General features: G+C 43.8%; 1 protein-coding gene across 1 annotated transcript in view; it reads left to right on the top strand.

Moving 5' to 3' along the window:
- Positions 1-12619, top strand: part of XRN1 (5'-3' exoribonuclease 1) — a 2408514-nt gene that overhangs the window by 1294946 nt on the left and 1100949 nt on the right. Inside the window, exons 20-21 of the mRNA XM_044071018.1 lie at positions 11440-11571; positions 11662-11824. Of these exons, the coding sequence (XP_043926953.1) occupies positions 11440-11571; positions 11662-11824 (295 nt within the window). The remainder of the gene's footprint in view (positions 1-11439; positions 11572-11661; positions 11825-12619) is intronic.

The raw sequence follows: 12619 nt of genomic DNA, 5'->3' as shown, positions 1-12619 counted from the left end.
TGTCTCTACCCCAGCACGTGGTGCTGCTAGGCCTCCAGCAGCCATGTCCATTAAGGCCTTCGCCAGGGCTAAAGCAGCCAAGACTACTAAATCAGTGCCTGTTAAACCCCCCTCATCCAGGCCCTCTTCCAGTTCTCAAATGCTTTCTTTGGCAGAAGATTTAATTTCTTTAATTAGAGGATCTCAATCTCACCCAGACAGGGCCTCTCAGCCCCAGAGAAGAGACCTAGGGCAGAGCCCCTGAGCCAGTGTCTTCTGATGATTCTGCTGATGAATCAGACATAACTGACCAGCCTGAGGCTCCCTTCTCCAATTTTGAAGATTCTGATGCTGAAGAATCCATTCCAGCTGCTTCCCCACCAGAAGAATTCTCCTTTGGGGAAACCTTGCATGCCATGCGAGAACAGTTCCAATGGCAGCAACAGGATTTTTCAGACTCCAGAAAAAGACTTAGGACCTTTCTGCACCTCCCACAGCACAGGCCCTTAGCTATACCTCCTGTTCTCTCTGTTGTGGATGATGCTTTCAATGATGTTTGCTCCGCTCCAGATTCTTTACCCCCAGCCCCTGCCAAACCAGACAGATTTTACAGGGTGCCAGATACTCATCACCACCTTTACAAGGCCCCACTTGCAGACCCAGAAACTATATCCCAGGGTCCCAAGGCAGTAGCGCGACCACAGCTAAAACCCTATTCCTTCTGAAAGGGAAGCAAGGTCACTAGACAGATGGGGTAAAAGGTCTACACTTCAGCTACTCTCTCAGCTAGAGCTTTAAACTGTCAGTTTCACATGATACAATACCAAGAGTTTATGCTTGATCAGTTAACTAAAACCTAACTACTGATGAATCTCTTGATAAGAAATATGTATTAGAGATGGTAAATAACATACAACAGGTTAGCAACCATTCCTTAAAATGTGGCTATGATGCACTGGAGGCTTCATTTAGATCAGCCATGACAGGCACAGTGATAAGAAGGCATGCATGGCTAAAGGAACAAGCTTTACCGGATCATGTTAAAGCTAAGTTGCTAGATGCTCCTATGGACAAGACAAGTTTGTTTGGTACACCTGCCCAGCAGGTTATGAAGAAAATGGAAGAAAAGGCAAAATCTGTTCAAACTGTTAAAGATTTCTTGCAGGTTCAACCCCCAAGGTATAGCAGGAACTGGCCTGCCAAAAATTGGTCCTTTCCTGACTCCACAAAATTTCAAAGGGGCAGGAATAGACGTTCCAGAGGCAGAAACCAATCCAGAGGAGGTGCCTACAGAGGACGACAGTGGCAAGGTAACAGAGGCACAGACACAGCCACTGCCACTACATCAGCACAACCACAGTGACTTAATCCTAAATCCGCCTACCAGGGAACAAATAGCAGCTCCTCTAGGCGGAAAGTTAACCTTATTTTCAAAGAACTGGCACTACATAACAAGACAAGTGGATTTTACAAACCATAGATCAAGGTTACGGTTTCACTTCCACACTTTACCAGTCAAAAGAGGAATGCCAAATCTACCTCCAAATCAAAAAACAGAGGCTCTACGCCAGATAATGGAGTTAGCAAACATGAGAGCTGTGGAAAGAGTGCCAACAGCAGAACAAGGAAAGGGGTTCTACTCCAGACTATTCCTAGTTCCAAGAAAGGAAAAAGTTGGAGACCAATTCTCGACCTGTCCACCTTAAATACATACATCATTGTCCCAAAATTCAAAATGCTGACCCTACAGCAACTTCTTCCCATGCTGGGCAAGGAGTCTTGGCTGGTAACTCCTAGATCTCAAGGAGGCATACCTGCACGTCCCCATTCGACCAATCTGCAGAAGATACCTCAGATTTCTTGCAGGATCAGAGCACTATCAATTCTCAGCATTGCCCTTTGGCTTATCTACTGCGCCCAGAGTATTCACAAAATGCCTGGCATCAGTAATCGCCCATTGCAGACTACAGGGAATTCAAATTTACCCATACCTGGACGACTGCCTGCTACAAGGGGACAACAAAAGCAAGCTGACAACAGATTTACAAAGGGTCATTTACTTGCTACAAGGACTGGGATACACAGTCAATTTACAAAAGTCAAGGCTGATACCATCCCAAACAAGGACATTCTTGGGCTGAATTGGACACAGTACAACAAATGGCATTCCTGACTGCAGAAAAACAAAAGAACTTCCTCTTTACTTCTTGGCACTAACAAAACTGAACAAGTTAACAGCAAGAAAATTTCTACAGGCCTTGGGCTTCATGGCATCATGCATAATCTTGGTCCCATTTGCCAGACTACATATGAGGAAACTACAGTGGTACCTAAAGAATTTATGGTCCCAACACAGACACAGTCTAGAAACAGAAATCCCACTAATTCCATGCTTAAAACAGGAGTTCCTATGGTGGGCTCAGGCATGCCAGTCAAACCCAGGCCTGCCCTTCCGCAGATGTCAACCAAGCCAGACCATCACAACAGACGCTTCAGACCTAGGATGGGGGCCCACATGCTGGACAAATGCGTGCAAGGATTGTGGACACAGGATCAACTTCACCTGCACATCAATCTAAAAGAAATGCTGGCAGTAAAACTGGCAATCCAAAAGTTCAAACCATTCCTCAAAGAGGGCCAGTTGATGATAAGGACAGACAACACCACAGTCATGTGGTACATCAACAAACAGGGAGGCACTCATTCGTACCCCCTATGCAGAATGACCTTGGAGCTGTGGACCCTGGCACTCAGCTACAACCTTCAGTTACAGGCAATATTTGTACCGGGGAAAGACAATACTCTAGCAGACATACTAAGCAGAACCACTTCGGATGCCCACGAATGGAAGCTGCACCCGGACATCTTCAAGACCATCTCAAAGAAATGGGGAATGCCACAGATAGACCTATTCGCATCACCTCTCAATCACCAGCTCAAAAAATTCTGCACAAGGACATTCCACCCACTAGCATGGAAAGTGGACTCACTCTCCTTCAACTGGAAAGGCCTAACAGCATATGCATTCCCACCTCTTCCTTTGATACACAAGGTACTACTAAAAATCAAGGAAGAACGTCCAAGGATAATCCTGATAGCCCCAAACTGGCCAAGACAACACTGGTACCCACTACTGAAGAGCATGTCTCGAACAACATGTGGCCAATACCCCTGATGCCTTTGATGTTAACTCAGAACAACTACAGCATCATACATCCAAACCTAAAAACACTGCAACTGACTGCATGGAACATCACATAGCAGCAGCTAATCCAGAACTTTCCCAAAGAGTTAAAGACATTATTCTTGAAGCACGCAGACCTTCAACAAGAAAGAACTATGCTGGAAAATGGAAAAGGTTTGTCATTTGGAGTACCGAAAGAGGAAAAGATGTGTCAAACATAGATATGCCTAACATTCTGGAGTATCTGGCGAACTTCTTCATTCAGGCCTGTCCTACTCCTCCATCAAGATACATGCATCAGCTATTTCAGCAGAATACAGCTTTGATCCTCCTGTTTTTCGCACCCTTTGCTCAGGCAGTTCCTCAGAGGAATCAAGAATGTAAAACCTCCAAGGAAACCACCATTACCAGCTTGGGACTTAAACTTTGTGCTAGAAAAGTTGACACTAGCACCCTTTGAACCAGCAGCAACAGCAGACCTACAACACCTGTCATGGAAAACTGCTTTCCTACTGGCAATTACTTCAGCAAGGAGGGTTTCAGAACTACAGGCCTTAATGGCAGTGCAACCCTTCCTAATCTTCCACCAAGATAGAGTGTCCTTGAGGACTAATCCTACATTTATGCCTAAGGTGGTATCCAGAGTATCTTTAAACCAGGCAATCCACCTACCTACCTTCTTCCCCAACCCACAAAACAGGGAGGAAAGAATACTGCATACCTTGGATGTACATAGACAACTACGCTACTACTTGGACAGAACAAAAAATAGCAGAAAGACTGACCAACTTTTTGTAGCCTATGCAACAGGAAGGGAAGGAAAAGCTATTTCCAAACAGACAATCTCCAAATGGATAGGAAATTGCATACGATACTGTTACTCCTTCCATGGAAAACCAATTCCACAGAACATAAGACCTCATTCTACAAGGGCAACAGCCACTACCACAGCCTTCTTACGAGGAGTGGCAACCAAAGACATTATTGAGGCGGCTACTTGGACCTCCGTGCATACATTTGCCAAGCATTATAATTTGCCTCTTTATTCCAGATCCCGAGCAGGGTTTGCCACTGCTGTACTGCAAGGGATCCTAAACACACCATAATCTACCTTTATCCTCCTCCCCTAGTTGGCTATGGTATTCTACCCACTTGTTATGACTGCAGATGCATCCATGAAGGACATAGTACAGTTTTGTACCTGCCATAAATGTAGATGTCGAACTGGATAGCATCTGCAGTCAGGATTACCCTCCCTCCTTCCCCTCTGTGGTACTCCTAGGGTGTTTACCCTCCTAATAGCTAGCTGTTGGCGGGGAGTCTTTTATGGTGTATTTGTTTGTATATATGTACATATATGCTTATTGTTGTGTTTACCTCTATCTATTTGGAAACATTGGCATCTATCCAAATTTTACCCTGCAAGAGGGCTACTGGCATCTGGGGCAAGAAACACTGAGGAAAATGGCGTCGGCTGATGCTTTTATACCCGAAGACCAACAGAGATGACGTCGGGTGGAGTGCGACATCAGCCGAAGCCGGACCCGGACTTTGGAATCCGGCCGACTGCAGGGCTGCCTGACGACAGGACAACCCACTTGTTATGACTGCAGATGCTATCCAGTTCGGACATCTACATTTATGGCAGGTACAAAACTGTACTTTACTTGTCCATCATGTCATATAAACCTTCAGGTTTTAAGAAATGTGTGGCCTATTGCCACAAAATCCCAAATTCACATGTACATGCCAAGCGTCTTTATTGTTTAGGTGCTGCTTATCTGGAGAAACAGTTTCTTATTGGTATTGCTTTTGTTCATCAAGCAGTCATGGAGAGTAGAAACAAGTTAGTCATTAAGGGGCTTCTCCATGCCTCTACAGGAGAAGTTGTCGCTTCTCACTCTACTGCTGCTGCTTTTTCTGTTATCTCTCCTCATTCAAAAAAGGTTGCTGATAAATCCAGGTATGAAAATATCCATGACAAGCCTAAGGAAAAAGAAAAGAGGTCTAAAAAATCTAAGAAGCAGTCATTGGATTGCTCACCTTCCTGAGCTCTGGCCCTGAAGCTTTCCAAGCATTCGAATATGACACCCTCTGTCAGCACCTATATTTGTTGAATTTAGCACTCCTCCCTTGCCATAATCATGATTTTCTCCAAAGTCAGTTTTGCTTATGCTGCTAGTCTCCTCCCTCTAGGCGAAGCCTTTCCATTGCATACTAAACCTTCCTTCACTGCTTCATTGCTTTTGTCAGTGCTCTCCTCCTGGAGCCTTTCCAAAGCAGACGTGGTTAGCATTATGAAGTACCACCTCGGGGCCTATATTTAGCTGACAGTTCTCTCAGCCACAACTGCAGTCAGATCCAGGGACATGGGCCCTTCCCTTCATCTAATTATTCCTCCTTTTCTGATCCCTACCACAGATTTAGGGCTATTAGATCCAGGCAATCCCTGGGAGTATGTCTGTGTTGGATCTGATGACTTGGTCTTCGACTCCAGTGGTATCTCTGATCTGATCGGTGCCGAGTGGCTCAGACCATGATGGATCTTGGACCCAAGGTGCTGGTGTTGGACCCAGGAGGCCTGGCTTGACTCTGTGGTTCTCCATGCTGTTGCTTGCCCTTGAACATGGTGCTAGATAGCTTGTCTCTGATGTCAGCTTTGGAGCTCAGTTGAGCAGGGATCCAGGACCAATCTTTGGGTGTTTTGGCTCCTGAAGGAGGGATCACTTGGTTAACCTAATCTCTACACAGGCATGGTGGGAGCCAGATATGGTCTAACTTATTTCACTTAAACCTGACAAGTTCTTGGTCTCCCCAAAAGATCGCCCTTGTTGGAGCAAGGGTCCTGCTGTTGATTCTATGGTGATGGTGGTGGCCACCAAAAAGAAACTTGCTGAGGAAAGCTCCTTTGTCCATCCTGTGAACAGGGACTCCTAGGTGCTGGACAAATTTGGAAAGCAAGTCTATGCTTCTGTGATCTTTGTGCTTAGGGTGCCAAGCTGTTTGGCACATGTAACACACTTCCAGAGTTTTTTTTCCAATGAGTTTTCCAAATCTCTCTTATGATCCTTTTCTGCAGAGGAAAGGAAGTCTGTCAACTTGCAAATGGCTACCCTTCAGTCCTTATTGAAGGAGTTTATGCACTTCATTTCCAGTGTAACAGAAAGCACTTCTAGTGCTGCAGGCACTGGCACAACCTTTAGGAGACATGCCTAGGTGCGCCTATGCGACTTTGTGAAATAATTTAAAATGTCCTTTAGCACCACCCCCTATGATGGGGTGACCCTTTTTGAGCCAAAGGCTTAAAGATGCTATCCATGAGTGAACAAGATGGAAAAACCATGTCTGCTGTAGGGATCCAGTTTTGTAACCCCCAGAGGACCTTCTCTAGAAACCAGAAGGGAAGGAAGAGACTGAAGTTCTCTAAGTCTCAAAGGTTTGTTCCTGACACTTCTGGTGAGATATACCCCCAGATCCCTCCCCTAGGATGCAGGGGCGGGTCTCTAATGGTGGATGTTGCCCCTGCAGTAGAAGTGGTCCCCAAATCCAAGGCTTTCAGGGCTCCTTTCTCCACTAGGCCTTACAAGCACTCCTGAACATTTGCCTGACTGCCACACTCTTGCAGCAGTTGGAGGGCACTTATCCCTGTACCCCACAGAATGGATGTCCATCACTTCAGATGTATGGATGCAGAAGATCTTAACTCCATCTCATTTCTTTCTCTCCCCTCCTCCTCATAGGAAATTTGCAGAAGTCCCACCCACCCAAGGATGGGCAGCAGTAGTAGAAGTAAAAAAGCTGCTAAATAATGGGGTCATCCAAAATGTCCCTTCATACCAGCAAGGATCCTGAGTTTGCTCAAGATTATTTTTGGTACCAAAGAAAAACTGGGACTTCTGGCCAGTTTTGGATCACACTCATTTGTACAAGTTTGTAAAATAGAAGAAATTCCAGATGGTAATGGTACAGTCCATTGTACCATTATTGAGAAAGGGTGATTGGATGTGCTTGATAGACCTTCAAGGATGTGTACCACCACATAAAGATAGACAGATGCTCCAGAATATTTCTCCACTTCTGGCTGGGAGCCAATCATTTCCAGTTTAGAGCTCTTCCCTTTGGTCTCAGCACAGCCTTCAGGGTGTTCACCAAGTGTTTGACAGTGGTGGCAGCTCATCTCTGCCTGCAGAAGTTCCAAGTGTTCATGTTCCCATACTTGGATGACTTGATTATAACCAACCCCACCAGGAATCATCAACTCCTTTCTCCAACTTTGCTCAGAACTAGGTATTATAGTAAACATAGCAAAGTCAAAACTTCAGCCTGTCCAGATTCTAGAATTCATTGGAGCTCGCTTGGACTGAATTTGCAAATATCCAAACTTCAAGACAAGTTTCTGTGCTCCATAAACGGGCGATGGCTGTTCGTTCACCAGAAGAGGGGTGGTGTTGCCTGTGGTTAAGATCCTCTGCATCCACACATCTCAAGTGATGGAAGTCACCTGCAACATTGATATTGCATCTTCTCTGCTCAGTGGTGGCTGCCATTGCTTTGATTCCTCTTGCCAAATATCACATGAGGGTACTCCAGTTGACTCTATCAGCACGGTGGTCAATCAGATGCCAGCCCATAAGTTTTCAAATCTCTATCTCAAAAATCTGTAAAACTCCTATGCAGTGGTAGCTAGAATCTGTGTTTGTTTCTCAGGGTCAGCCTTCTGCCCTATATCCCCCCCCTCCCCAGACAACAGTGACCACTGATATTCTCAGCTAGGGTGTGAAGGAGGGCATTTCTTGGGAAAGACCGACCAAGGCATGTGATCCCTTTCAGAGACCAGTATTCACATCAGTATTCTGGAGATGAGTGCAGTCCTCCTACCATTGCAGGCCTTGTAGGACTTAATTCGCATAGGTGTAATCTCCATCTAGACAGTGTCAATAGTCTGGTACATCAACAGATGGCTGTGGGGTGGGAGGTGAATAGGGACACACGCACATTCTTACCGCTTGTGTCAAGAGGTCTTCAGGGTTTGGCATTGGCTGACATCTTCTCCCTGCTTTCTGATTGCAGTGCACATACTGGAGAAGTCCAGAGTTTTCACAAACGAGTTGACCAGGCCTGTCTTACTCCCTCATTAGTGGTCCCTCAGCCTGTTAGTGGAGGATTGTATTTTCAGCTGTAGGGGTAAATCTTTTGCCCTAATCCACCAGGAGGGGAGTTCACTGAGGGTAGCTGCGATCCACACTTGCCCCCTCATCCCAATGTTTTTACAGAATGCATTGGGGAGGAGAGCTACTGCTATCCTCATTGCTCCCTTCTGGCCCTGACAGTATGTACAGGTGTGGTTTCCCTTCCTGTGGTTTCGTATGATCCACCCACCCTAGGTGCTGGACTGTGTCTAGATGATGTGTCACCCGTCTGCGATGCCTCAACAAGACATTTTATTTACTAAGCAGAGGTCATCTACCAGAAAGATCTGTGAGTAAGTGGTGGAAATTTTATATGGGCTTACAGTAAAAATGTGGACCCTTTTTCAGCCATCCAAGATTTCCTTTTCTCTCTCTTTCTACAGTAGAGCTAGCTATTGTACTATCAAGGTCTAACTAATAGCCATTTTCTGTTTTCATACTGGGGAGAATGAGTTTTCCATGACATCTCTAAAATTGTCTAAGGCTTTTCTTAGGGGATTCCTTCTTTGACCTCCTCTTGAGTGTCCTTTTTCTCCTTGGTATATTACTCTTCTCTTTTATAGTCCTTAACTAAGTTGCTCTTTCAAACCTGCAGCCATGATTGATTTGAAATTTTTGACTTGGAAGCCTCTGTTTTTAATGGCAGTTGCCCCCTGCAAGAAGTGTTTCAGAATTGCATGTCTTTTCTTGTAAACCTTTTTGTTGGTCTTTCACAAGGCGAGTTGCTTTAAAAACTCATCCTTCATGTCTTCCAAAGGTGGCTTCTGAATCCTCACTTAGTCTGTCAACCTTCATGTATTCTTCCCAAATTTTGCCAACAAAGAAATGCATGTACCTATTTTTGTACATTGTCAACTTTGCTTTTACTTGCATCACACCAAGAAGCTTAGAAAGACTGACCAGTTGCTCCTTAACAAACTGGGAAGGAGTTTCTAAAGTGACTATTTCTCAATGGTTATCTGATTGTATTTCACATGTCTAAAGAGAGAAGAGCATGTCTTTATCTTTACCTTCTAATGCTCACTTGACTAAGTCACTGTTTACCGCCACTGCCTTCTTTTCTAGAAGATCACTTGATGACCTTTGTGCTGCAGCTACTTGGTTCAGTTTCCATACTTTCATTTCACATTTTAAGTTTGATTTTCAGTCACGGTCTAAAACTTCCTTTGGCTTGGCTGTTCTCTGGAATATCGTTCCATGAGACCTCCCAAATTTGATGATAGCTGGAGAGACTGTCCCATCCATTGAGGAAATGTTGGAAGAGACATCAGGTATGAAATTTATGTACTTACTGTAATGATAAATCTGTGTTGTCTGGTTCCATTCTTCTTCAGCTTCCCTTCCTCCTTTTCCCAGCCAGTTGCATCTTTTGCTCCTGCCTGGAGTGACTATTTTTTTAGCTGCCTTGACATGATCATGTAATCTTCAAGCTCTACGGTTGGAAGCAGGTTTCATCTTATGATAGATTTTCCTATTTAAAAAAAAAAAAATATATATATATATATATATATATATATATATATATATATATATATATTTTTTTAATGGTGGTGTATAGGCAAACTCAATCTGACGTAACTTTCTGCGTGTGTGTGTGTGTGTGTGTAGGGGGGGGGAGTATTGGTAAGCGGAGGAGCCTGAGCATTGGATCCAAAGTCTGCGAGTCAAATCCGATAACCCGAACAGTGAAAAGAATAGAAGCAGACAACACAGGTCTGTCTTTATGCTAAGTACATAACTTTCTTTGACCCAGCACAAGAAACAAAATGTAGGTTTTCAGTTAATCATCCTCTGTCATTGTTTTTCGTTATTCTCACCATGGTTATAACTATTCCAGGCAAGGTTAAGGCACATTCTACCAGGGCCTTATCCTCTTTGATGGCGCAGTATAAAGAGGTGGACTGTAGAAGTAGTCTAGAGGTAGGGACTTGGTTCTCTGTTAATACCTTCACAAAGCACTACAAACTGGATTCCTTCTCTAGGGCAGGACAGGCTTTGACAGGACTTTTCTCCCAGGACTTTTGTGCTCTTATCCTTCCTCCTCTTTCCAGGTATGGTAAGCTTTGGGAGCCTACCTATAGGCTACTGCAACAGTGAGAATGAAGAACATATCACAGTTGTGTAGGCCATACTTAGCATAACTGTAGTTTGAATTTCTTCACTGCTGTAAAAGCTGTACCCCTTTGTAGATAGTTGAGGTGCGACACAATCTCCTTTGTTATGGTTATTATTGTTTAGATTCTTTTAATAGTGATTATTGACTGCGTTTTGGTGCAGGATGAAATTACCTTTCTTTCTCAGTGCAGTAAAATCCTGAAGATTTCCCTCAGTCTGATTGCTGGTAGGCTGCACCCTTTTTGAAGAGATTGTATCAGCAGTCAGAGAGAGAGAGTGAAGTTGGAGCTTTGGCAAGCTGGTCAGGTGCTGTGTCCATGGCAGAATGCTCCCTATGGGCTACTGCAGCAGGGAAGGAATTCCACTGTTATGGGCAAGTGGGGTTTGCACAACTGTACTTTTTTGTCCAGCCTCCTCTCCTGTATTATTGCATTACTGGTTACAGCTCCATGTCTTCTACTCAAAACTTGTACTGCATAGTAATACTACCCAGGTATGATTTGTTTTGGCCTTTCTTTCTCCTCTGCTACTTTTTGCAGTTACAGTACTCCATTCCTTCCCATTGTCTATGCTGGTTACATCGGTCTGTGTGCTGCATGTGATCCACTTCTGTACTAAGCTTTTGCAAATACAAAATGTGAAAAACGTCCACTGGACGAATCTCTCCTTCCCCACATGTATGGGCACTAGTTGGACAAACTGGTATTAGCTACATGTTTCATTATGTAAAGGGGATGCATATTTCAACCATCAACAACCATTTTTTGAGACTTGAAGAATTTAACACTTTTTCATATTTCATTACAGTGCAGATATACTGAGGTGTTCTGTTTTCTGTCTTTAATTCTTTAACATGGTTGAAGTCTTCATATAAATTATTCTTTTATATGGAACAAACTGGGCAATTGTTGACGTATCTAGGTAAATTTAATCTTATTGGTCCATATTGCAGTGCATTTGCTTTTTTTTAAGGTTTTCTCTGGAAGAACCTGCAGGAATACAAAGGATATATAAAGACCAGGCCGCACCACCAGCCAAACTGACTTATTTGGGTGACAAAGAACGAAACTTCTGGTTACAGGAAGTACAAGGAATTTCAGAACAGTGAGTAAATAAGTAAATGTACAGTGGTGTTAGATGAGAAAATTTGAACTTGCGTTTTTTGATAAAATGTTTACTGTGTTTTGCATCTAGTTATCAGAAACGGAAAGGAGTCGTCATAAACGATACCTTTGTGGTTGTGTATGCTCAGCTGCTTACAGGTCGTCGGTACGTAATCCATCAAGATGGGGAAGTGCGCTTTGAAAAGCAGTGGTCAAAACAAGTTTTACCATTTGCATATCAAACTATTGTCAAGGTAAGGGATTACATTTTATTTAAAATTGTCTTTTGTGAGAGATTGTAAGGTCATTATCATTGTTAGAAGTTCTAGGTCAGTGTAAATGCTAATGGCTGTTATAAGCTTACGTTTATTACCTTCAGTTGAGCTAATGTAATTTTTTAACTCGACTTTAAAACTTCTCACCTGATATACTGTTTTCTCTCATTTTCTGGTTTAATAGATTTATATAGCACTCTATCTTTTGCCCATCTAATATTATTGCTTTTTGCATCAGAAATAATGAATGTTTGAGACACTTCTCCTCAGAGACATCAAGCCTCCCCAGTCATTCTTCCCAGGGGCTAAAACCCATCAGCCCATTCATTCCCATGGTAAGTAAGAGTGAAGTGCAGAGAGTTGTGCCATCATCTGCTAGGAGGGTATGGAGTTTTCTTGTTAAGGTTCCACCCCGTGGTTGTGTGCTGCTCTGTAACTGCTAGCAGGAGGTGTGTGTGTGTGTGTGTGTGTGTGTGTGTGTGTGTGTGTGTGTGTGTGTGTGTGCACACACGCGTCTGTGTGTGCTAATTTTTTTTGGCTGAGCAAACACATCACTTTTGCATCCCATGCTGCTTGCTACGGGTGCTGCATGTGCACTCTTGTATGTGTCTTTAGAGCTGCAAAACACACTACCAACTCCATCCCTGATGGGTGAGCTTGTGTTGGCTACTTACTCACTCCTATCACTTGACTCTTCGCCCCACTACACCTGGTCCCTCCAGGATCCTTGCTGTTGTGTGGACATGGTGATCTGACCTGCATTCAGAACATGAA

The sequence above is a fragment of the Protopterus annectens genome, chromosome 5.part0 (assembly GCF_019279795.1).
Source record: "Protopterus annectens isolate FY-2018-M chromosome 5.part0, PAN1.0, whole genome shotgun sequence".
Lineage (NCBI taxonomy): Eukaryota > Metazoa > Chordata > Ceratodontiformes > Protopteridae > Protopterus > Protopterus annectens.
The sequence above is the reverse complement of the archived record's forward strand: the minus strand, read 5'-3'. Positions and strand labels throughout refer to the sequence as shown.